Source organism: Dendropsophus ebraccatus, chromosome 10 (genome assembly GCF_027789765.1).
Source record: "Dendropsophus ebraccatus isolate aDenEbr1 chromosome 10, aDenEbr1.pat, whole genome shotgun sequence".
Classification (NCBI taxonomy): domain Eukaryota; kingdom Metazoa; phylum Chordata; class Amphibia; order Anura; family Hylidae; genus Dendropsophus; species Dendropsophus ebraccatus.
In genome coordinates this window covers 7,481,026-7,508,168 of record NC_091463.1, presented here as the reverse complement: position 1 = coordinate 7,508,168, position 27,143 = coordinate 7,481,026, and the positions used below count along the sequence as shown (strand labels likewise).

At 48.1% G+C, this 27,143-nt stretch overlaps 1 protein-coding gene across 1 annotated transcript; it reads right to left on the bottom strand.

The window, feature by feature from the left end:
* On the bottom strand, positions 1–27,143 carry RABL6 (RAB, member RAS oncogene family like 6). The gene is made up of 16 exons (XM_069986036.1): positions 27,035–27,143; positions 24,035–24,403; positions 16,368–16,502; positions 14,500–14,547; positions 13,149–13,204; positions 12,459–12,550; positions 11,989–12,129; positions 10,980–11,085; positions 9,803–9,906; positions 6,455–6,795; positions 5,990–6,140; positions 4,834–5,031; positions 4,542–4,753; positions 3,912–4,076; positions 3,057–3,112; positions 1–1,554 (listed from the first exon to the last, which is right to left on the bottom strand). Exons 2-16 carry the CDS (start codon positions 24,162–24,164, stop codon positions 1,363–1,365), a joined length of 2,127 nt encoding a protein of 708 aa, XP_069842137.1. The 5' UTR covers positions 24,165–24,403; positions 27,035–27,143; the 3' UTR covers positions 1–1,362.

The window sequence follows — 27,143 nt, the reverse complement described above, 5'->3', positions numbered from 1 at the left end:
TAACTTTTCCTCTTTTTTTTAATGTGCATTTTCCCCCCAAAGTTCAACAAGTAATACGCAGACATATCTGTGCAAATGTAGGACGTTGCTTCCTTACAGATTTGTACAGTTGCATCGAACCTTTCAGACCCGGTCAGGAGTCGGGCTTTATAACTGGAAGAGCATGAGGACTCCTGTGCATGATGGGGGATTAACAGCATATAAAGCAGGGAGATGGGGAACCTTCAGTCCTTCAGCTGTCGTAAAGCTACAAGGCCGAAGGCTGTCCAGGCATGATGGGAGTTGTAGTTGTGCAACAGCTGGAGGGCTGAAGGTTCCCTAACCCTGATATAAAAGCTCCATCAAAGGTGACAAGACCCGGAGTTTCGGCTCAGCAAAAGGAACTTCGCAAGGGGGGGGGGGGGGGGGGGGGCACAGGTCCAAGCCAGGAGGCATTAGACGGGAATAGGGGGCGCTGGAATGAATCGACTTCATACCGTTTGATTTGGTCGCCATTGTTAGAAAGTACCTGAACACATCAAACACGGTGGGCCGAGGGATAGTGGAGAAGACGTATAGGTGGACAAAAAAAAAAAATACTGAACAACCGCACTACAAACAACACAAAGAAAATGCAAACTTATCACCCATATCTTTTTTAAAACCAATAATTCTCTGCCTCCACCTTGACAAGAGAATTCAACTGGGGAGTACCTGGATTGTATTGGTGTCCAGGCTGACCCACCATGGTGAGGCGACCCCCACTTATATACCCGGCTGCACTTACCTCAGGTTAAAAACAATCCACACAATCTGGGGGCATAGATAGGTAGAGATTAAAAAGAGGGCAAAGAACTCAGGTGGACAATGTCTCGGGAGTGACCCGCCAGGCAATGTCAATGAATACTGAACAGGACTATAGGTCTAATAGTGGGGTGTTGCTGCGGACATGCTGGTTACATCTCTCAGCAGAGAGACTGGTCTGTTCACTAGTGAGGCGACTGCAGGGATTTCTGGAAGTGAGTGGGCAAATCCAGCAGCCTATGGTTTAGTGCAGAGTGATAAGTGTTTCTTTGTATTGGGTTTGTATAGTACAATTGAGGTCAGGGATGACCGGAATGAATCCGGGGAGGGGACAAGACGAATGCTTTCTCGGTCTTCCTCCCAATTCTGTAGTGTTCCCGCTTCTAAAGAGCAATGGTCAAGATCCAGGAAAGAAGAAGATGGGAGCAGAGATGGACAACTGGCACCTCTCTCCACTGAGAGGCTTTCATGCTCCGGCTATGGAGCACCACCATGCTGAAGAACAAGGTTGTGCTTGCTCGAGGTGGAGAACGTGGTGAGGGAGGCAGAGAGCTCGATCCAAGGAAGAGTCCGGACCACCTATAGCTCCTCGTACTCCCCTCCTGAGCTCGGCTTGCTGGGTCCGCCACCTCCCAGGAAAGCCTCCAGTTCATCAAATTCTTTCTCCTTGCTTTTCTTAGGCTTTTTCTTCTTCTCCTCTTTGCCTTCCTCCTTCTCTTTGCTTTTCTTGTGTTTAGACTTTTTCTTGGTTGATTTATCTTCCTCTGGAGCCTGTGAAGAAAGGAAGGAGCGGCAGACATTAGGTCGGGCACTGGCTCCGCGGGGAGCTGCAATCTCTCATTTGTCCTGTATCCTGTAGATAGGGTACAACTAAGTTTCAACTGGTAAAACCCCTACAAGGTTTTTTTATGTTAAACGGTTTTTGTTTTTTTTTTTTAAAGAATTTTTGGTGACATTTTTTCTAATTTTCCATTTTTCTATCTGTATTTTATAATCCTGATATCTTGCGGTTCTCATTCTCAACACTGGGGCTAAAACTAAGCTGAGACTTCCTGTTGTGTTTGTGGTGATGAGGAGGCTGCTGTAAAGTGATCTGTACAGCATTGCAGCGTCATGTGACACCAGCTGACAGAGGAGACATGTGACACCAGCTGACAGAGGAGACAATAGCAGCTCCCTGTGGAATGATCTCTTTACAGGTCACAGAGTGCTCAGTAATGTCTCACATTCATCCCAAGGAGTCCTGTCTATTGTCGTCTATGTCCATGAGGTGTGTTGTAAAGCCCCCTTAATATTGTCCAAAAAATTCAATAAAAAAAATTTGTCATATTTAAAACATTTTAGATATTTTAAAGATTTTAAGCAAAAAAAAAAAAAACATGTTTGTCTCTAATCAGTAAAAGAAAGGCCATACATTCACTTTAAGCCTCTTCCCCAGTCATTTACCAGCTGAACCCCTGCGTTCAGTGGGGGTCACAACGCCCCAAGCTTACTTTAATTGCCAGTGTCTCAGCTTAGTATCGCTTCTAAGGCTACAAAGGGCCACTGCCTGTTAAGATCCCTATACACATCAGGGAAAAGTTGGCCAATCTCACTGATTTCGGCAGGACTGGCTCTTTGGGCTCTCTGCAACAGATGTTAGTAATAGAAGGATTGGGCACATTGAATATTAAATTCCCAATCCCAATGTTCTTAGGGAGAGAAGCCCCAGGCAGAGATGATAGAGGAGTCTAGCAGCGGCTTACCACCCCATCAATATGAACATTGTACGGACCAAAGTATTCATGTGTTTGTGTATTTTTGCAAGAACTAATAAAACAGCGTCACTGAAGTCTCTGATCTGCCCACGGGGTCCAGGTACTTCAGTGTCCTCCTCAATTTGGGATTTATGGAGTACGGACTTTTTTTAGCCTCTCTCACACATCACTGTAACCTTATAAAATGATCTGAAGGTCAGAGTGCCATATACATCAGTGCATTATATCAGATTGGTATCTATGCACAACCTACCCATATGCTATAACAATGCGACCACAGCTCTGCAAACATGTGGCTGCCAAGTTATATAGAAGAACAGTGAACGCCGCGTACAATGCGGACTGGCAGAGTCTCGGGCTGGAGTAACGCCAGCAAAACCTCAGTCAAAACAGAGCTGTCTGACCTGAATCCAACACCACGAGCACAACACCCCGAGCCCATGCGAGAGAACAGGCGGCCCAGTGGCTCATAGTGGGAAGACAATACATTACTCTTGTCAGCTGCGGATAGGCTACCTCTTTAGATTTCTTTTTCTTCTTCTTTTTTTCCTTGGAAGTTTTACTTTCTTTTTCTAGAAATAAAGAAGCGTCCATTATAGAGGCCGCACAGCTTACAAAACCAATTTCATGCATCATATTTAGAGTTAATAGATAAGGGTTATAGTCTCTTGGACAGGACAGGAGGGCAGCTACAAAGAGAGCCCCTCTCCCTGGAGGACACGTTGATGTCAATGTGTAATGCTTAATTTTCCCTGCGGTGGCGCTGCCGAAGTACCCCCTTAAGGGACAATTTCAGCCCACAGAGATTGCTCAAAGTAAAGAGCCCTACCTGCAGGACAGGTGATGAGTGTCTGATCAGCAGCATTTGGACCCTTAATGATCGCAAAAATGGGGGGGGGGGGGGCATTAATCCCATGCCAATGGAGCAGCAACAAACATGCACGTTACTGGTCCATGCAACTCCATGGGTCTGAGTGCTGTACCCCACTATCATCACCAGTTCACAGCACTGAGTGAAGCAGCAATGTGCATGTATGACCATTCCTGCATTAAACCAGGGGGCGCTCTGTGTACCCTCATTATTAGTTGGGGTCCTGGTGGACAAAGAGGTGATGAGTGTCTTTTAAAGAGGTCACTTTTGATCAGAAAACGTACAGCTACGTTCTTGAAAAATAAGCGCCACCCCTGCGCTCAGGTTGTGTGGCGTATTACAATTGACTTCAATGGAACTAGGCTACAAAACCCACACCCAAACCGAAGACAAGGGTGAAGCGGTTTCTGAAAGAAAGCAGCGATGTTTTTTCTAAGCCTGGCTAAGCCCCTTAACCATTTACTAGAAGAATATGTACGAGTTGAAGCCTCTTCAATCACCTTCTTCGCTCTCCTTGGTTACTTTTTCCTCTAATCCTAAGCCGAAAAGATCAGCGTCTTGCCTCATCTTGAAGGCAGGCACGACGGGCTTTACTGGTTGTGTAGGCAGAGATGAGACGGTCTCCTCACTGGAGCTTTCAGACATGTTGTTCAGCACTGGGAAATCTCCCTGTAAGATGAGAAGTTTAGGTCATGGCAAGTCCAATGGTGCATCTACACAGACAGGTTTATCTGACAGATTATTGAAGCCAAAGCCAGGAACAGACTATAAATAGAGATCATGTCATAAAGGAAAGACTGAGATTTCTCCTCTTTACAAATCCATTCCTGGCTTTGGCTTCAATGATCTGTCAGATGATCTGTCCGTGTAAACACACCATGAGGCTGCAGATAAGCATGGACACTTCCTTTCAGAAACATCGCCCTTCTTGTCCTTAGTCTGTGTATGGAGCTGAACTGTAATACCACACACAACCTGAGGACAGGGGTGGCGCTGCTTTTGCAAGAAAGTAGCTGTGCTTTCTCCAATCCTGGATAATCTCTTTAAAATTACATTACTCTATGTGAGGTATACAAATCACATAAAATCTACAAGTAATAGCCAATTCAAGTACAACAACATTTTAGAACTTGCCTTTGTCTTCGACACCGGGGCCGAGTCTTCACTGTCAAAGTCCGGGTCATCCATGACAAAGGAAAGCATCTGCGTAGCTATGGGCCCCTCCTGGTCACTGTCGGAGTCCTCCGGGACCTTTGCCTTATTCTTTTTGGCTTTGCTGGAGGGCTGACTTGGTGGGGGCGCTGCGTCCTGCTTCTGGGGGACTGAGGGTTGAGTCTGTTTCCTGCGGAATGAGAACATAACTCATCATTACGGGACAGGAGTGGAATAAATGTGGTATATAGATCCTGCAACATAGCTCACCATGAGAACAACTCGGCTTCAATGTCTTCATCCCTGGTTATCTGTACAGGGGCAGCGGTATCCTCATCATCACTGGACAGGATAATGTTCTTACTGGGGATGACAGCTAGATGAGATTTCGTGGCTATCTTGTCATCGGGATCCAAGTCATCCTGGAAGCCGGCGACCATGGGGTTTGTCCCGGGTCCATCCCCATCACTGCAACCAAAGAGTGTGAGAAGGAAACCCCAGGGTCAAGTGAATGAAGCCCGCCACACGTGTTTATCCGACAGCTATGGGTCCCGATTTCCCCCCTTATAAATGCATGCAGAGGAGAGAAACCTGCTGACTGACAAGTCTGGTGGTGGCTTTTCTCCCCAAAAACAAAGAGACATGGCATATTGTAATCCAACATGCCAGAGCATGGTGAGGGGATCTTATCAAAATCACTGGGTTCATCTGACTTTAAAGGGGAACTGTCAGCAGGTTAGATGAATCTAACCTGCTGCACACGGGACACCGAGGAGGATGGTATGTCTCTTACCTTCCTCCACAGCACCATTCCCATGCTGTTAGCAGTGTAATCATTGGTCCGGGGCACTGTTAGTAGCACTGCCTGTCCCCACTGTGCAAGCAAGCCCATCCGCTCCATTGATTATCATAAGAAGGAGCGGGCCGACTCGAGCAATAGGGACGGGGCAGTGCTCCCAATGCTCTAGGCTAACAGCATGGGAACGGCGCTGAGAAGGAAGGTAAGAGACATACCATCCTCCTCGGCGCCCCATGTGCAATAGGGACATATCAGCAGGTTAGATTAATGTAACCTGCTGATAGTTCCCCTTTACTGTGTACGGCCACTGTCAGTTGAAAAACAAACAAAACAATAACTTTATACATGCTCCTTCTAGATCACAGGTGTCAAACTCACAGGCCCTCCAATTGTTAGCTTTAGCTTCGGCTGTCCAGGCATGATGGGAATTATAGTTTTCCAACAGCTGGGGGGCCTGAGTTTGACTTCCCCGTTTTAGACCCTCACTGATCAAAACTTTTGACATGTCAATTGACAAGTGCCATGAACACTTCAGGATGCAAATTTTATTTTAAACATGCGGCCCAATTTGTACGCTTAAGCCACCTCCCCGATGCCCCTCCCATCCTCCATAAATCAGGCTCCTACCTGTCGCTGTCCCGCCTATCTCTTGGCGATGCCCTCCCTAGATCTTTCTGAGTGGAGCCATCCTCCAGGAAGCTGCGGTCTAAGCTGTCTTCAGGTATAAAGTCTTCTACGCTTTGCACCCTCCCAGGATGCTCTGCGTGTGACGGGGTCTCTACTGACAGACAACACAGGGTCACACAAGAATTGAATCTGTATTCACTGTAAAAGCAAGTCACGTGTATAATATACCTGTAAATACGATGGTATGTTATTAGCTATTATCTAGGGGTGAGAAGTGGTTACCAGACCTGAGGCACTGAACCATGGGGAAGTAAAAATCCAACAGGCTGAAACATAAGATGGTTCAGCTATATGGCCTACCTGGCAAGATGCAATGCATGATGACACTACAGTAATGTGGCTGCAAAAATAAACCTGGCCTTAGGAGACCCAGCAGTGGACACATGTAGGCCTCAGGGGACGCACCTGGTTTGGCTGGAGGGCTTTCTGGAGTGGAAGAACCAAAGAGCCGGGACATGAAGCCGCGTTTCTGCTGAGGTTGCTGAGATAATGGAGGAGATGACACCGTAGAGGGAGAAGGGCCCAAGACTTCAGGGATATCCGGGACAGGAGGTGGCGGAGATGCAGCCAAGGGAGGGGATGCAGGTACTATCGTCGGGATCTGAAGGGGAGTGCCGGGACCGGAGCTGTCAGGAGACCCAGAGTTTATAGGGACCACCGGGGACTGAGAACCAGAAGATGGGCTTTGCCCGTTGGTCGCGACTGGAGAAGCCAGACGTTTATTATTCTCTAACATTTCCAGGAATCTGCAAGAACATACGGGAAATATTAGCAAAACGAGACAAACATCTCAATGACAGATTGTGCAGATACGAGAGACGTCATAAGTCGCAGAGGAATACGGCAACATGCACAGAAAGAGAATGTCATCCTGTTACTGAGCCCAGGGTGAGTGGGAGGATGAGGCGGTACATGGCGGGAGGTGCCAACTCTGCAAAACATGGGGGATCAGCACTGCCTACTGTACACGGCATGAGCAAGGACCAGCAGCAAAGCTACAGGGTATAAATAACAGAGCCAGACAAGATGGAGGCCACGATAACATGGGGGATCAGCACTGCCTACTGTAAACGGCATGAGCAAGGACCAGCAGCAAAGCTACAGGGTATAAATAACCGAGCCAGACAAGATGGAGGCCAGGATAACATGGGGGATCAGCACTGCCTACTGTACACGGCAAGAGCAAGGACCAGCAGCAAAGCTACAGGGTATAAGTAACACACAGAGAAGATGGAGACCAGGATAACATGGGGGATCAGCACTGACTACTGTACACGGCATGAGCAAGGACAAGCAGCAAAGCTACAGGGTATAAATAACACACAGAGAAGATGGAGACCAGGATAACATGGGGGATCAGCACTGACTACTGTACACGGCAAGAGCAAGGACCAGCAGCAAAGCTACAGGGTATAAATAACTAAGCCAGACAAGATGGAGACCAGGATAACATGGGGGATCAGCACTGACTACTGTACACAGCAAGAGCAAGGACCAGCAGCAAAGCTACAGGGTATAAATAACACACAGAGAAGATGGAGGCCACGATAACATGGGGGATCAGCACTGCCTACTGTACACGGCATGAGCAAGGACCAGCAGCAAAGCTACAGGGTATAAATAACCGAGCCAGACAAGATGGAGGCCACGATAACATGGGGGATCAGCACTGCCTACTGTACACTGCAAGAGCAAGGACCAGCAGCAAAGCTACAGGGTATAAATAACACACAGAGAAGATGGAGACCAGGATAACATGGGGGATCAGCACTGCCTACTGTACACTGCAAGAGAAAGGACCAGCAGCAAAGCTACAGGGTATAAATAACCGAGCCAGACAAGATGGAGGCCACGATAACATGGGGGATCAGCACTGACTACTGTACACAGCAAGAGCAAGGACCAGCAGCAAAGCTACAGGGTATAAATAACACACAGAGAAGATGGAGGCCGCAAAAACACAGCAGGCCACACTCCTCCAGAGTATCCAAACATTTAAAAAGCACAAATACTTGCCTTATATGCTGTAATCTATAGAGGTCACAAGGTTTAAAGGGGTAGTTCACTAAAGAATTTTTTTCTTTCAAACCAACTGGTGCCAGAAAGTACCAGAAATTTTTATTTTATGTCTATTAAAAAACTCCAGTCTTCCAGTACGTATCAGCTGCTGTATGTGCTGCAGGAAGTGACACAGTGACTCCAGTCTGACACAGTGCTCTCTGCTGCCACCTCTGTCCATGTCAGGAACTGTCCAGAGCAGGAGAGATTTTCTATGGGGATTTGCTGCTGCTCTGGACAGTTCCTGACATGGACAGAGGTGGCAGCAGAGAGCACTGTGTCAGACTGGAGAGAATACAAGACTTCCTGCAAAAAATAAAAAGCATTTAAAAAATTTCTTTTAAACCAATATGGTACCAATAAAACCTATATATCACAACTAGCCCTGTAAATGGAAAAACAAAACAAAAACAAAAACAAAGCATTATGGCTCTTAAAAGGCGAGGAGGAGATCGCTGCTTTACTGTCACCCAGACATCAATGACCTTTGGTCCTGATAGGGTTAAAGCGATGGTACCTTATACAAATAACATAAAAATACAGTTCACATAAAAGTCCTGACCCTTTATTGTTCTCTGTTAACAATAGCCTGTAGGCTTCCTACATATTAGTAGTGCCTACTGCTCTCTGTTATCAGCCACATTACACTACCTGTAGGGTCCTTACATACTAGTAGTGCCTATTGTTCTCTGTTATCAGCCACATTAGGCTGCCTGTAGGGTCCTTACATACTAGTAGTGCCTATTGTTCTCTGTTATCAGCCACATTACACTACCTGTAGGGTCCTTACATACTAGTAGTGCCTATTGTTCTCTGTTATCAGCCACATTAGGCTGCCTGTAGGGTCCTTACATACTAGTAGGGCCTATTGCTCTCTGTTATCAGCCACATTAGGCTGCCTGTAGAGTCCTTACATACTAGTAGTGCCTATTGCTCTCTGTTATCAGCCACATTAGGCTGCCTGTAGGGTCCTTACATACTAGTAGTGCCTATTGCTCTCTGTTATCAGCCACATTAGGCTGCCTGTAGGGTCCTTACATACTAGTAGTGCCTATTGTTCTCTGTTATCAGCCACATTACACTACCTGTAGGGTCCTTACATACTAGTAGTGCCTATTGTTCTCTGTTATCAGCCACATTAGGCTGCCTGTAGAGTCCTTACATACTAGTAGTGCCTATTGCTCTCTGTTATCAGCCACATTAGGCTGCCTGTAGGGTCCTTACATACTAGTAGTGCCTATTGCTCTCTGTTATCAGCCACATTAGGCTGCCTGTAGGGTCCTTACATACTAGTAGTGCCTATTGCTCTCTGTTATCAGCCACATTAGGCTGCCTGTAGGGTCCTTACATACTAGTAGTGCCTATTGCTCTCTGTTATCAGCCACATTAGGCTGCCTGTAGGGTTCTTACACAGCCGGAGTGCCAGGACTGCAGATGTAAATCACGCACATCTCCAGCATAAGGAGCTGCTGCTCCGGAGGACTTTCTGCATCCATAAATTACATGGATTCTCATTGATTTAAACGGCTGTGTAATTCCCCTCTTGCATGAAAATTAACACTCTGTATCCAGTTCCCCAGGCGATACCATCTGACCTAGTAGCAGGGGGGGATCATATGAATAAAGTAGACGACCTCTTCAAGCGAACCCCTGCCCCCTCTTAACGTGACGCCCGTGCAATAAGCAGTGACCTACATTTCATAGTTCTGGTCCTCGGTCTCTTGCTGGACGGAGAGCTCCTCCAGGGTGGCATCGATGTCTAGCTGGTTTGTCTCCAGTTGCCGTAACAAGGTTTCTCGCTTTGGGACAAAAAGAAAGAAGCTAAATGTCATGCGCTGATGTGAGCGGAGCTTAGACGGCTTCTGATCTCTCACTATTAACACACAACATAAAAGGCGAGACCTTTAACCCTATATTACTGGAAGGGGTGGGTCTCTTTAGTGTGGTGACACCTTTCAGGACCCAAAGGGTTAATAGTGTCAGATTCTATACAGGAATAAATAAGTAAGGCTGAGCAGGTATCGTTTGCCCGCAGGCTAACTTTACACTCTTAGTTACCATTACTAGAGCAATGATGGGGACGGTAACTCCAGACACGGGCCGAGATCACGCTGTAACTTCAGCTGCTCCCATGGGCTCAGGTGTAAGGGCGGACATGTACATAGGAAAGCTCTGCTATAGAGGCCTATGAGGGAAAGGTAGACTGTCTATCCTACTGATGGCTGCCGCACAACATGGTGGGGTCCTGGCAGTCTGTATATTAAGTGGAGTGAAGCATTAAAGGGGTAGTTCAACAAAAAAAAAAATCTTCCAAATCAACTGTTGCCAGAAAGTGCCAGAGAATTGTAATTTACTTCTATTTCAAAATCTCCAGTTTACCAGTACTTATCAGCTGCTTTATGTCATGCAGGAAGTGGTGTAAGTGTGATACAGTGCTCTCTGCTGCCACCTCTGTCCATGTCAGGAACTGTCCAGAGCAGGAGAGGTTTTCTATGGGGATTTGCTGCTGCTCTGGACAGTTCCTGACATGGACAGAGGTGGCAGCAGAGAGCACTGTGATTACACTACTTCCTGCAGGACATACAGCAGCTGATAAGTACTGGAAGACTGGTGAATAAATTTACAAATCAAGAACTTTCTGAAACCAGTTGATTTAAAAAAATAGAAAATAGCTGGAGTACCCCTTTAAGGTCACCAACATTTAGCCGATAGCTGTCATTCCTGATCCTCCCCAATACACATGTACATTGGCTTCAGCTGAGCGTGTAGGAATTCATACAATAAAAGGATTAGGATCAGCTGACATTGATGCGATGTGTATTGCCGCCCTTAGTGTAACGTGCGGTATGTGGATTGTGAGTTAGGGTCTCACCTGAAGCTGCAGAAAAGGGATGTTAAAAAATTTGTGCAAGTATTTCAGCCCAAAGCTGTTCCTCATGGAAGACTCAGCGTAACGGATGTAAGAGGAGCCGGGGCGCCTGGTGGGGGAAGCAGAGATGTAATCGAGTGAGAATCTACAGCACGTGGATACAAGAGATATTTCATGCAATACACAACATGCACAAAAAATGATAATCCACCCCGTAGTCCATTTGCTTCAACTCAACAATCCACCTGACACCTATAGGCCCTATTACACCTGTAGAGATTTTACGGAATATCCATACACAAGAGATGTAGAGACCGGCACCACCTTATATACACTATACAGTAACGGAATATCCAGACATACACTCTATGGAAGATGGAGCTCCAATATAGAAACACACGGCCGTGCTCTGCAAGTAAAGAGGTAGTCCAGCACAATTCTTCAGCAGATAAAGAATAAATAGAGCAGCGGCACTCACCCAGTCTTCTTCTACACATATTGTTCGTGCCGATCAGCACACAGGTGAGGGAGGACAAACACGAGTGCAAAAAGCCTTTTATCCTCCCTCACCTGTGTGCTGATCGGCATGAACAATATGTGTAGAAGAAGACTGGGTGAGTGCCGCTGCTCTATTTATTCTTTATCTGCTGAAGTAATTGACGGAATATATTTACCTGTCAGCTCAGCGCTCACTTTCTGCTGGTTCCCCGCTAGTTGCCTGCGCTATTACATGCACAGACAGCGAGCGGGAAGCGGCCGCCCCAACAATCCTTACAGCATTCGGGCGGCCCAGTGAAGTCAGCGGTGATCTGCTACCACATATTACATCGGTGATCTTTGAAGACTGTGCCTGTCGGCTGATTGTTCATTTTAGTGGTCAGTAGGGGTCTAAGCACCTAGATGCCCACCAATCAATACTTATGACGGGTCAGTAGCAAGTGACCACTCTCCCACATGTGCAGTATATGTAGAGGACACATTATTACACGCATGATGAGGTCTCCTCACTCACCGGTTCAGGCTCTGTATAAAGTCTCGCACATCATCGGGCAGGATGACCCTGTGCTCCCCCATATCCCGATGATTTCCGAGCACACACACCGGGACATGGCTGGGGACCTTAGGCAGCTCTCGCATGATGTAGTTAAAAGTCCTGAAGACCAAAAGAAACCAAAGTGTCAGCTATAAAGTGGAGAATCCCCCCTGGCTCCCCCATTATCCTCATTCTTCTCAGTACCCGGCAGTGATGGATGACAGCGAGGACGCATTCTGCACATACGGCCGATCCAGTCACCTCAGCCCCCTACTCTATGGGTAAGTCAGCTACACAAATACTACATCATACGATAGTGTGGCTATGGAGTGTAACTAACGTGCACTGGGGCGAGACCTGCTCTTACTGCTGCCAGATCTACTCAGAAACAATAGGAATAACCTGAGGGCAGCAGAAGCCGCTCACAGACCAGAGGAGGAGGCGCTCACCATTGCTTAGTGATGTCAAACATCATAATGACTCCATTGCAGTTCTTGTAGACGTCCAGGAACTCCGCGTCCAGGGCCAGATCAGAGTCCGTCTGCACAACATAGAATTATCGTTACTGGGTCGTGTTCTACCCTTCTCATTCACATAGAAGGGACAGTGACTGTGCTCCGCAGTAAAACCCCACAATGCTCTATGAACCGGTCATAGCAGGGAAAGTCACTGTGCTCCACGCTGAACACCCACAATGCTTTATGCACCGGTCATAGACTAGTAATACAGCGATTGCAGCTCTGTATGGGACTATTATTGAAGAGTCTCCAGTCTTCCAGTACTTATCAGCTGCTGTATGTCCTGTAGGAAGTGGTGTATTCTCTCCAGTCTGACAGTGCTCTCTGCTGCCACCTCTGTCCATGTCAGGAACTGTCCAGAGCAGGAGAGGTTTTTATGGGGATTTGTTGCTGCTCTGGACAGAGGTGGCAGCAGAGAGCACTGTGTCAGACTGGAGAGAATACACCACTTCATGCAGGACATACAGCAGCTGATAAGTACTGGAACACAAAATCTCTGGCACCAGTTGATTTGAAAGAAAAAAAAAAAAAAAAAAAGGTGAACAACCCCTTTAAATTTGTGAATATGCAAAATACCAGTAACATGTAGAGTCACATTTTTAAGTCAAAGTGTTTTCTTACCTCCTGGGGCTCATTTTCCAGTTTCAGGGAGCTCTCGCCTCTCTTCTTACCTTTACCTGTAATAAATAGATAAGCAGCCATGTTTTTCTAAGCCTGGGAAACCCCTTTAACATTGCTGTATTGGCTTTGCTATCATGTAGGCATTAAAAGCAGGTTGTATCATTAGCAAGCAGCAATGCTCTAGGCCAGGCATGGGGGAACCTTCCAGCAACAGCACATACATACACATCCTGACAATTGTAGTTCTGCAACAGCTGGAGGGCCAAAGGTTTCCCATCCCTGATCTAGTAGAACAGCGCCCCCAGTGGTTTACTCAGTTCTCAAATATCTTACTGTAGTGTACTCCCACCTGCGGCTCTTCAGCTTTTGCAAGACTACAACTCCCAGCATGCCCTGACAATCTACAGGGAAACAATGTACCAGGGAAACAATGGCCTAGGAAATGGTGCCATATGTATAGTACTTGTCCTGCTGGATACCTAGAAACTTCTAGATTTCTGGGTGCTGTACACAGCTATGTATAATCATCAGTGACTAAGGCCGGGCTCACACTAAGTATTTGCAGTCTGTAAAGGAGATGAAAAAATGGATGTATTTGTGTGTATCCATCTTGATCCGTTTTTCCATTGACTTCCAGCTTTTTTTAAGCGTACACAAAAACCTGGTCGACCACATTTGTGTGCACGCAAAAACAAAACATGAATCTGTTTATGTACTTTTTCTTTTATAATGAAATTCAATGGAAAAAAGGATCAAGATGGACACACACAGATGCATCCTTTGTGCCAAAACACAGTGTGAACCGAGCCTTAGAGGCAGACTTTACTGGAATTCATGTGGTCTGAGTCCTTTCAAAGGGGCTATTCAAACAGAATTATTTTCTTTCAGAAACAGCACCCCTCTTGTTCTCAGGTTAGGTGCAGTTTTATTGCTCAGTTCCATTGAAGTGAATAAAGGTAAATTGTAATACCACACACAACACCTGAGGACACGGGTGGCGCCGTTTCTGCTTTAGCTGTGATTTTTCTAATCCTGTATAACCCTTGTGAACTGCATTTTTCTCCATACTGCGCCCCTGCTTGTTAATACTTGCAGGTCAGTGCATGTAATGCTGCCCCCCCCCCCCCCCTCAGGATAGAGTGTGATAGTAAACAGCGTTGTTGGTGCTATATGCAAACTGAGCTAATATTTTGTATTTTTGTCAGTAATTGGTTTTAACTATATAATCTGCAGTATAAAGATCTGTACACTGGTGTATGAATAGATAGGAGCCTAATTGGTGAATATAATAAAGGACGCAGATATATACACAGGCCATAAAGCATAAAGCACAAGCAGCAGTGTAACTTACCCTTATCCACCACATCCCAGACTTCTACCTTCACTATGTCATCAGTGGCTGCAACATAAAATACACTCTATTATACTACAGCCTATAATACTACTATTACTATACATACGGGCAGTTATATTCCTGTATATAGGAGCAGTATTATAGTAGTTATATTCCTGTATATAGGAGACAGTATTATAGTAGTTATATCCCTGTATATAGGAGCAGTATTATAGTAGTTATATTCCTGTATATAGGGGCAATATTATAGTAGTTATATTCCTGTATATAGGGGCTGTATTATAGTAGTTATATTCCTGTATATAGGGGGCAGTATTATAGTAGTTATATTCTTGTATATAGGAGCAGTATTATAGTAGTTATATTCCTGTATATAGGAGCAGTATTATAGTAGTATATTCCTGTATATAGGAGCAGTATTATAGTAGTTATATCCCTGTATATAGGAGGCAGTATTATAGTAGTTATATTCCTGTATATAGGAGCAGTATTATAGTAGTTATATTCTTGTATATAGGAGCAGTATTATAGTAGGTATATTCTTGTATATAGGAGCAGTATTATAGTAGTTATATTCCTGTATATAGGAGTAGTATTATAGTAGTTATATTCCTGTATATAGGGAGCAGTATTATAGTAGTTATATTCCTGTATATAGGAGCAGTATTATAGTAGTTATATTCCTGTATATAGAGGCAGTATTATAGTAGTTATATTCCTGTATATAGGGAGCAGTATTATATTAGTTATATTCCTGTATATAGGAGCAGTATTATAGTAGTATATTCCTGTATATAGGAGCAGTATTATAGTTGTATATTCCTTTATATAGGGAGCAGTATTATAGTAGTTATATTCTTGTATATAGGAGCAGTATTATAGTAGTTATATTCTTGTATATAGGAGCAGTATTATAGTAGTTATATTCCTGTATATAGGGAGCAGTATTATATTAGTTATATTCCTGTATATGGGAGCAGTATTATAGTAGTTATATTCCTGTATATAGGAGCAGTATTATAGTAGTTATATTCTTGTATATAGGGAGCAGTATTATAGTAGTTATATTCCTGTATATAGGGAGCAGTATTATAGTAGTTATATTACTGTATATAGGAGCAGTAGTATAGTAGTTATATTCCTGTATATAGGAGCAGTATTATAGTAGTTATATTCTTGTATATAGGAGCAGTATTATAGTAGTTATATTACTGTATATAGGAGCAGTAGTATAGTAGTTATACTCCTGTATGTAGGGGCAGTATTATAGTAGTTATATTCTTGTATATAGGAGCAGTATTATAGTAGTATATTCCTGTATATAGGAGCAGTATTATAGTAGTTATATTCTTGTATATAGGGGCAGTATTATAGTAGTTATATTCCTGTATATAGGGGGCAGTATTATAGTAGTTATATTCTTGTATATAGGAGCAGTATTATAGTAGTTATATTCCTGTATATAGGAGCAGTATTATAGTAGTATATTCCTGTATATAGGGAGTAGTATTATAGTAGTTATATTCCTGTATATAGGGAGCAGTATTATAGTAGTTATATTCTTGTATATAGGGACAGTATTATAGTAGTTATATTCCTGTATATAGGGAGCAGTATTATATTAGTTATATTCCTGTATATAGGAGCAGTATTATAGTAGTATATTCCTGTATATAGGAGCAGTATTATAGTAGTTATATTCTTGTATATAGGAGCAGTATTATAGTAGTATATTCCTGTATATAGGGAGCAGTATTATAGTAGTTATATTCTTGTATATAGGAGATATTTTGCAGTAGATATGGGAAGAGACATCTGTATACAGTGTCAGAGTGTACAGTAAGGGTAGACAGGGGACCTCTTACTCTTGTAGTTCCAGTGTATGCTGGTGACCTGGATCTCCTGAGTGGGGATATATTCTTCCATAAACTTCTTCCCCTGCAGCCGATGCCAGAGTGTGGTCTTCCCTGTATTTCTGTCTCCCCTGATGACAATTTTCACTGGAAAACAAGGAAGGTTTCATCGGTTTCCTGCAACGTTCTAATATACATTGCCTCTCAATTTTTCATTCTAAGGCTACGTACACACGTAGCAACATGTTAATTCTTCGGCGTGGAGAGAGGAGCCGCCCGAGCCTCCCATAGACTGACATTAAGACAGGGAGGCTGGCGGAATTCCGCCACTTCCCGCCAAGTGTGAACGTAGCCTAAGATCTGTGTTCACTTCAGTAAATGAAAACGCTGATGGTGTACAAGTCCTAACCTGGACCTGCTCAAACAGCTGCAGGGCTGTCACCATGTACGGGTCCAGGCAATGCTCTGGGATCTAAGCTGCAGCACAGACCTGTGTCCTGACAGCTTCTCAGGAGTCTGTATAAATTATGGGACAATGGGCTACAGGGACTGAAGTTTGTCTGCTATAGCCTTAGGACTGCTCACAACTGCTATAGAAGTGATCCATGTACTAAAGGTATAAGGCAGAGTTCTGACAGTGCTGCACAGGGCTGTGGAGTCGGAGCTGGAGCTAGCCTTGGCTGGAGTCGGAAAAAAATGTACCGACTCCAGCTTTAGAAAATTTTTATATGAATTTTACAAGTTTTGCTCATGAATATACATTATGAGCAACATTCTAATAGGACACTGGCCCTATTACATAAGGGTGGTCGGGGAATATATCAGTACTAGGACACTGGCCCTATTACATAAGGGTGGTCGGGGAGAGGTTGTCGGTCACTATTTGGCAGTTTGTTTCTGAGCTGGAAGAGTCCATTGTGTGGGGGGAGATCTGTGCTGTTCTCTTCCTGGATGCTGGATGACTGTATATGAGCAGCAGTGTAATATGAAGATATCCTGTGTAATATAGAGGAGGAGGAGGAGGAGGAGAAGAAGACATAAGTAGTGTAGCAGTAACCTCTGTCCTCAGTGTGGTGTTTTCTCTCTGGGAGAAGATTGTGTGTTTTTCTTCAGTGTTCAATGGCTGCAGCTGTGTGTATGTGTGTGGTGTGCTATGGCTGCAGTAGGCTGTGTGTGTGCTATGGCTGCAGCAAGCTGTGTGTGTGCTATGACTACAGCAGGCTGTTTGTGTGCACACTATGGCCGCAGCAGGCTGTGTGTGTGTGTATGTGTGGTGTGTGCTAAGGCTGCAGCAGGCTGTGTGTGCGCGTGCTATGGCTGCAGCAGGCTGTGTGTGTGTGCTATGGCTGCAGCAGACTGTGTGTGTGCTATAGCTGCAGCAGACTGTGTGTGTGCTATAGCTGCAGCAGGCTGTGTGTGTGTGCTATAGCTGCAGCAGGCTGTGTGTGTGTATGCTATGGCTGCAGCAGGCTGTGTGTGTGTGCTATAGCTGCAGCAGGCTGTGTGTGTGTATGCTATGGCTGCAGCAGGCTGTGTGTGTGTATGCTATGGCTGCAGCAGGCTGTGTGTGTGTGTATGCTATGGCTGCAGCAGGCTGTGTGTGTGTATGCTATGGCTGCAGCAGGCTGTGTGTGTGCTATGGCTGCAGCAGACTGTGTGTGTGCTATGGCTGCAGCAGACTGTGTGTGTGCTATGGCTGCAGCAGACTGTGTGTGCTATAGCTGCAGCAGACTGTGTGTGTGCTATAGCTGCAGCAGGCTGTGTGTGTGTGTGTGTGTGTGCTATAGCTGCAGCAGGCTGTGTGTGCGTGTGTGCTATAGCAGGCTGTGTGTGTGTGTGTGTGTGTGTGTGCGTGTGCTATAGCTGCAGCAGGCTGTGTGTGTGCGTGTGCTATAGCTGCAGCAGGCTGTGTGTGTGTGCTATAGCTGCAGCAGGCTGTGTGTGTGTATGCTATGGCTGCAGCAGGCTGTGTGTGTGTATGCTATGGCTGCAGCAGGCTGTGTGTGTGTATGCTATGGCTGCAGCAGGCTGTGTGTGTGTATGCTATGGCTGCAGCAGGCTGTGTGTGTGTGTGTGTGTGTGTGTGTGCGCGCTATTGCGTGCCCCCACAGTGACCCTCTATACCACTATGTGTGACCCCCTGTATATCACTATGGCTGACCTCTATATCACAGGTATCTGGCAGTGTTAGCAGTGTTTCTGTGTGTATGGTGAATATTTAGTCAGAAACATAGAAGATTGTCAGCAGGAAAAGACCACCTGCTCCGTCTAGTCTAGTTCTGAGTTGTTCAGGACATGAAGGCTGGAGACTGGCTGCAGCCACTGCACACACAGGAGAAGCTGCTTTATATGTTTCCTTATTCCCTCAGAAGTTGCCCCACGATCATGTAGGACATTAGGGAGAATCTGCTGAGCCAGTGTGATAAATAACTCCCCTGGTATATGACCGGCCATTTATCAAGGAGCAGGAGTCGGGAGTCGGTCCTGATAAAATTCAGGAGTCGGAGTCTGTGTTTGAGTCGGAGCTGCGGCTTACCGACTCCACAGCCCTGGTGCTGCATGCAGGTGGAACTATACACCCAGGCAATATCCAATGACCACACGATTATGTCTGTAAACTGCAATATTACTGGGAAAATTGTGTGGGCAATGATCACTAAATGTGGCTATAGCTTCATCTATAAGCAACTGAAATTACATGAAGGAATTGCACGACATGCAGTTACCTCAACATGGTATTTCCCAGCAGTAGTGATCAGACTAGAACTCCGTCCAGGTACATGAACATGGCTGTCTATACAAGCAGCAGTAACACATCAGGGAACTAAGCAATTTATCTTGTCTCCGAGGTCTCCCTTTTGTTTTTATCTCCAACAAGAAATCTCACCTCGGCACTACTGATCACAGTCAGATGCTACAGTGTGAACTGCGGCTAGTCCACCCTTCGGTTGTGGTGGTGCACATTCATCGGAAAACAAGCAGAACTGGAACATCTTCATGTAGGAGGTAAAAATGAGGCACTCACCCATCCATAATGCTTATTCACTTTATTGAATCAACATCACAGGAACACAGGACGCTGTTGAGTGAATGGGTGACAGCCTGTTTCGCATGCTGATGTGCACGCTTCCTCTCGGCCCTCCGCATGCTAATGTGCACGCTTCCTCTCGGCCCTCCGCATGCTAATGTGCACGTTTCCTCTCGGCCCTCCGCGTGCTGATGTGCGCGTTTCCTCTTGGCCCTTCGAGAGGAAGCATGCACGTCAGCACGCGAAACAGGCTGTCGCCCATTCACTCACTTGACCGCGTCCTGTGTTCCTGTGATGTTGATTCAATAAAGTGAATAAGCGTTATGGATGGGTGAGTACCTTATCTTTACCTCCTACATGAAGAAGTTATCTATTTTTAGCTTGTTTTATTAAAAGTGAAGTTGACATCACTTACAAAGTTGTACAATAGAGGTCTGTATATGGTCAACATATTGTCACGGCACAAAGGTCTAACAGCAGTATGCATAAATGACCAGAGAAGAATGAGATAATAGGAGCGATGAACAGAACATAAAACAGCAACAATACCTAATCACATGTAGGGAGATAGAAGAACACACATGAGCATATGAAATGAGTCCTGCACCCGGAGCCATCACAGATTCATCACAATGTGGGGGAGGGGTATACCACAAAGAGAAAGATTAGGAGAACCAACAGGGACCATAGAACACATACACGCTCACACAGCAGCCAGGGCAGCAGATAATACCGTATACCTGTTAGCGGAGTACTTAGTAAGGGTGGATTGGCACCACCGGCTCCAAACCTCTTTCAACTTTGCTGGGCAACCTCTATGTTTATACACCAGATTTACAAGGGACAGGGTGGAATAAACTAGTAATTTCCATTCTACTAGGGTGCCTTCACACCTGCCGGATCCACAGCGGATTTCACGCTGCAGATCTAGAGCCACTCATTTCTATACAGCACATACTCGCAGCGGGATTGACATCCCGCTTTGAGTATGTGCTTTAACCCCCTGTTGCCCGCAGCCGAGATCATACCTTACCTGCTCTGGTGACACGGCTGCATGTCAGGCTCCCGGCTCCCATAGGTAACGCTCAGCCACTCAGCACCACTGATTGGCTGAGCGGGACCGGAGTCGGGAGCCTGACATGCAGCCGTCTGGTTGCGGGCAACAGGGGGTTAAAGGACATACTCAAAGCGGGATGTCAATCCTGCTGCGAGTAGGTGCTCTATAGAAATGAATGAGACTGGATCCGCAACGGATCTGCTGCGGATCCGGTAGTTGTGAAGGCACCCTTAAAAGGGAAATATCAGCAGATTAGACAAACCTAACCTACTGATAACCCCCTATAGCGCCAGGGACGCTGAGGAGGAAGGTATGTCTCCTAACTTTCCTCCTCTGCGCCGCTCCTGCGCTGTTAAGACCCTATTACACGGAATGATTAACGGCCGATAATCAGGCGGGAGCGGCAAAGGTAAGAGACATATCTTCCTCCTCAGCATCCCAGCTGCTATAGATGGCTCTCAGCAGGTTAGATTCATCCATGCGGCATAATGCAAGGAGAAACGTGATCTGATGGTGGGCCCACTGTCACTAAAACACAAACCTTAGGCTCAAGTCTTAAAGGGGCCGCTTCCTGGTCTCTGACGCGGGCTTGAGACGTGATGTTTCAAGTCAGTCAGTGACGGAGGTGGGATCCCGCTTCCGTCACTGACTGGCTGAGCGGACTTGAAACATCACGTCTGGAACCAGTGTCAGAGACCAGGAAGCGGCCGGGCAGTGGAGACCGGAGCGCGACGCTACGGGACCCGCCGCTGGAACCAGGGAGGTGAGTAGACATCGTTGCCCTTGGCTACCTCCTCCCCGGCCAGATTGGAAAAAAGCCCCCCGCCGGAGAACCCCTTTAAAGGAAGTTGAAGGACCTGGGCTAAGAGACCAATCACTTCATTCTAGAAGGAGCTAATACAGGGGCAATTCCAAAACATGCCATAAATCCGCTTCGGGTGTCTATATCTATTGCCCATCTTGTAAATGCTACCTTATTAAAAGGGTTTTCCAAGACTAGGAAAGCACAGCTTCTTTCTTGCAAAAACAGCCCTGTCCTCAGGTTGTCCTGCTCTGGACAGTTCCTGACATGGACAGAGGTGGCAGCAGAGAGCACTGTGTCAGACTGGAGAGAATATACACCACTTCCAGAAGGACATAAAAAATGTCTCCGGAGTACCCCTTTAACCTGTGGCTTTCTAGTTGTTGCAAAGCTACAAATCCTAGATTCATCCTACAAGTTACTTGCAACAAAGGACCTAAGGTTATGGAAGGCTTCACTAAAGAATCATCTATAATTCTTCAGCTGTCAGAGTATGCTGGGAGTTGTAGTCTTGTAACCACCGGAAAGTCACATGCTGGGAAACACTGCATAGTATGTATAGGGTTGTGTAGGGGCATGATAAGGGTTGGGAATCACTGCTGTAATGTGCATGGGATCTGTCAGGGCATGCTGGGATTTATAGTCCTACAACAGCTGGAGCGGGGTAGGTTGGAGCTCACTGGGGTTGGTCAGTCACTTGAGCTCTGTTTGTTCTACCATGGGTGTCTCCAGCAGTGCATGACATTTCACGCTTGGAGGGGTAGGCCGGATTTTTCCTAATCTTGCTCTGTGTACATTATCTATATTTGCTCCCGAGGGCGAGGATCGGTGCAGACAAGCTTCCTCTACTTTTTGGAGCTCTACATGATGCTGAACCAGCGGCTTTTCCTGCACATAATCATTTATCCTGCCCCACTCTCCAGTATTATCAGGTCCTTCTGGAGCTGCAATCACAACTCTGCTGGATGCCACTTGGAGTGCTGTCACATGTAGCTCCCATAATGCACTGCCCCCTGATCAATGCTATACAGGAATCACAGTATTAGACATCTGATCCCTCTTGAAGCCTCTTTCCAGGTTTCTGTGTATCACATATCCTAAAGAAAAGGCCTCTGTGCTGTGGCTGCCATCACATGCAGATCATGAGGACGTGACGGCCGATCCCTCACAGGCTACATACTCCACATTCTTACTTCCAGCGCTGTATTGTTCCATGTGTATTATCTGTGCAGCCTGCATCTCTGTATCAGCCACGTATATAGCCCAAGTCCCAGCAAACTACACCATCACACATAGAAAGAGACAACCTGCCTGACACATAGCTGTATATTATATGCTTGATGGCCGGTCCCAGCTGTGCGTTGTGTATGATGGCCGGTCCCAGCTGTGCGTTGTGTATGATGGCCGGTCCCAGCTGTGCGTTGTGTATGATGGCCGGTCCCAGCTGTGCGTTGTGTATGATGGCCGGTCCCAGCTGTGCGTTGTGTATGATGGCCGGTCCCAGCTGTGCGTTGTGTATAATGGCCGGTCCCAGCTGTGCGTTGTGTATGATGGCCGATCCCAGCTGTGCGTTGTGTATGATGGCCGGTCCCAGCTGTGCGTTGTGTATGATGGCCGATCCCAGCTGTGCGTTGTGTATGATGGCCGATCCCAGCTGTGCGTTGTGTATGATGGCCGGTCCCAGCTGTGCGTTGTGTATGATGGCCGGTCCCAGCTGTGCGTTGTGTATGATGGCCGGTCCCAGCTGTGCGTTGTGTATGATGGCAGATCCCAGCTGTGCGTTGTGTATGATGGCAGATCCCAGCTGTGCGTTGTGTATGATGGCCGATCATAGCTGTGTTTTATGTATGATGGCGGGTCCCAGCTGTGCGTTGTGTATGATGGCCGGTCCCAGCTGTGCGTTGTGTATGATGGCCGATCCCAGCTGTGCGTTGTGTATGATGGCCGATCCCAGCTGTGCGTTGTGTATGATGGCCGATCCCAGCTGTGCGTTGTGTATGATGGCCGATCCCAGCTGTGCGTTGTGTATGATGGCAGATCCCAGCTGTGCGTTGTGTATGATGGCAGATCCCAGCTGTGCGTTGTGTATGATGGCCGATCCCAGCTGTGCGTTGTGTATGATGGCCGATCATAGCTGTGTTTTATGTATGATTACTCTGATCATAGCTCAGAGGAACATACATATACAGTATATATGAGATGGGGTAAAGTAAATGAGAGATGCGGTGATGTTTGAGGACATGTATGTAGATGAGGTGTAGCATGAGGACGTGTATATAGTAGAGGGGGGTGACGTATGAAGACATGTATGTAAGAAGTGGTGACACATGAGAAGATGTATGTAAGATGTGTTCACCTATGAGGACATGGGGTGATGTAGGAGGACATGTTTGTAAGACATGGGGTGATGTATGACGACATGTATGTAGGACAAGTATGTAGTCCATTGGGTGATGTATAAGGACATGGAGAATATGTAACATGTATATAGGACATGGGGCGATATATATGTAGGACATGGCGTGATGTATGAGGACATGGATACAGGAGAATATGTAACATGTATATAGGACATGGGGCGATATATGTAGGACATGGCGTGATGTATGAGGACATGGATACAGGAGAATATGTAACATGTATATAGGACATGGGGCAATGTATGAGGACATGGATACAGGAGAATATGTAACATGTATATAGGACATAGGGCGATGTATGAGGACATGGATACAGGAGAATATGTAACATGTATGTAGATGACACTTTGGGTGGGGTTCCCCCTTACTTACTATTATATTGCACTCCCTTGGCGAACCTTCTCTGCAGGGCCTGGTTCATGGACTGCAGGCCGGCAGGAATATTCTTGTCTCGCAGAGTGGTCACATCGGACCCCACCAGTTTCTTCAGAGCTGAAAACATCTTGAGGTCGGGGATGGGGCGCCGTCTGATCTCAGTAAGAACCCTTCACCAGTCCAGTACCGTTCTAGGAGATAGTCTGGATAAATAACAGCGAGGAGAGCGGAGGGATATGTGACATCACCAGCCGCAGGACGCCATGCTTCTCTCACATGTCCAGGCCTCCAGGAAACACAAACACTAAAACCTAAAACTGATGAGAAGACAGGAGGCGTCCACAGCCAACACCCGGCTCACGGGTCCTACATGGGAGAGAAGAGAGACCATCAGCAAGAAAGGCCACAGAATATGGCTGCCTATATCCATCACCAGAACTATGGCCACCCATACATGTATGGAGAGGAGGGCGCGAGGGGCGAGGACATGTACGTGGGGGGCGAGGACACGTACGTGGGGGGCGAGGACACGTACGTGGGGGGCGAGGACACGTACGTGGGGGGCGAGGACACGTACGTGGGGGGCGAGGACACGTACGTGGGGGGCGAGGACACGTACGTGGGGGGCGAGGACACGTACGTGGGGGGCGAGGACACGTACGTGGGGGGCGAGGACACGTACGTGGGGGGCGAGGACACGTACGTGGGGGGCGAGGACACGTACGTGGGGGGCTGAGGACATGTACGTGGGGGGCTGAGGACATGTACGTGGGGGGGGCGAGGACACGTACATGGGAGGTGAGGACACGTACATGGGAGGTGAGGACATGTATGTGGGGGTGAGGACATGTATGTGGGGGTCGGGGGGTGAGGACATGTATGTGGGGGTGAGGACATGTATGTGGGGGGGGGGGCGGGGAGGTGAGGACATGTATGTGGGGGGGGTGAGGACATGTATGTGGGGGGGGTGAGGACATGTATGTGGGGGGGGGTGAGGACATGTATGTGGGGGGGGGTGAGGACATGTATGTGGGGGGGTGAGGACATGTATGTGGGGGGGGGGGGTGAGGACATGTATGTGGGGGGGGGGTGAGGACATGTATGTGGGGGGGGGGTGAGGACATGTATGTGGGGGGGGGGTGAGGACATGTATGTGGGGGGGTGAGGACATATATGTGGGGGGCGGGGGGTGAGGACATGTATGTGGGGGGCGGGGGGTGAGGACATATATGTGGGGGGCGGGGAGGTGAGGACATATATGTGGGGGGCGGGGGGTGAGGACATATATGTGGGGGGGTGAGGACATATATGTGGGGTGGCGGGGAGGTGAGGACATATATGTGGGGGGGCGGGGGGTGAGGACATGTATGTGGGGGGGTGGGGAGGTGAGGACATATATGTGGGGGGCGGGGAGGTGAGGACATATATGTGGGGGGGCGGGGGGTGAGGACATATATGTGGGGGGGCGGGGGGTGAGGACATATATGTGGGGGGCGGGGGGGGTGAGGACATATATGTGGGGGGCGGGGGGGTGAGGACGTGTATGTGGGGGGGCGGGGGGTGAGGACATATATGTGGGGGGGCGGGGGTGAGGACATGTATGTGGGGGGCGGGGGGGTGAGGACATATATGTGGGGGGGCGGGGGGTGAGGACATATATGTGGGGGGCGGGGGGGTGAGGACATATATGTGGGGGGGCGGGGGGTGAGGACATATATGTGGGGGGGCGGGGGGGGGTGAGGACATATATGTGGGGGGGCGGGGGGGGGTGAGGACATATATGTGGGGGGCGGGGGGGTGAGGACATATATGTGGGGGGCGGGGGGTGAGGACATGTATGTGGGGGGGCGGGGGGTGAGGACATATATGTGGGGGGCGGGGGGGTGAGGACATATATGTGGGGGGGCGGGGGGGTGAGGACATATATGTGGGGGGCGGGGGGGTGAGAACGTGTATGTGGGGGGGCGGGGAGGTGAGGACATATATGTGGGGGGGCGGGGGTGAGGACATGTATGTGGGGGGCGGGGGGTGAGGACGTGTATGTGGGGGGGCGGGGAGGTGAGGACATATATGTGGGGGGGCGGGGGTGAGGACGTGTATGTGGGGGGGGGGGGTGAGGACATGTATGTGAGGGGCGGGGGGGGTGAGGACATATATGTGGGGGGCGGGGGTGAGGACGTGTATGTGGGGGGCGGGGGGGGGGGTGAGGACATATATGTGGGGGGCGGGGGGGTGAGGACATGTATGTGGGGGGCGGGGGGGGGGTGAGGACATATATGTGGGGGGCGGGGGGGGGTGAGGACATATATGTGGGGGGCGGGGGGGGTGAGGACATATATGTGGGGGGCGGGGGGTGAGGACATATATGTGGGGGGCGGGGGGGTGAGGACATGTATGTGGGGGGGCGGGGGGGGTGAGGACATATATGTGGGGGGCGGGGGGTGAGGACATGTATGTGGGGGGGCGGGGGGGGGGGGTGAGGACATATATGTGGGGGGGCAGGGGGGTGAGGACATATATGTGGGGGGCGGGGGGGTGAGGACGTGTATGTGGGGGGTGAGGACATATATGTGGGGGGCGGGGGGGTGAGGACGTGTATGTGGGGGGGCGGGGGGGAGGTGAGGACATGTATGTGGGGGGCGGGGGGTGAGGACATATATGTGGGGGGTGGGGGTGAGGACATATATGTGGGGGGCGGGGAGGTGAGGACATATATGTGGGGGGCGGGGGGGTGAGGACATGTATGTGGGGGGCGGGGAGGTGAGGACATGTATGTGGGGGGCGGGGAGGTGAGGACATATATGTGGGGGGCGGGGGGGTGAGGACGTGTATGTGGGGGCGGGGGAGCTGTGTGGGATGTGACAGCTGTGGGGTCTCCCTCCCTCGGGCAGATGTTAGATGTTCAGTCTCCGCACACATCACCCGTACCCCTGCATCCTCTGCCCGGGTCACCCCGTACACCCTGCCCCCAGCCTGTCCCGGGGAGCGCTGCCTTACTCTTTCCCTTCCGCTCCCTGCCGGACCTGCAGCGCCGCCATACTCCTTCCTCCTCCCGGGAGCATCAATCAGGCGGAGCCTCCGCAGCTGCTACGGCGCCCGGTGGGAT

Coding starts and splice junctions, on each gene's coding strand:
- RABL6 (XM_069986036.1), bottom strand. CDS start 24,164: ATGTTTTCAGCTCTGAAGAAACTGGTGGGGTCCGATGTGACCACTCTG. Junction 12,130..12,458: donor TTTGACATCACTAAGCAATG/GTGAGCGCCTCC, acceptor TTTGGTCTTCAG/GACTTTTAACTACATCATGC. Junction 6,141..6,454: donor AAGCCCTCCAGCCAAACCAG/GTGCGTCCCCTG, acceptor GTCTGTCAGTAG/AGACCCCGTCACACGCAGAG.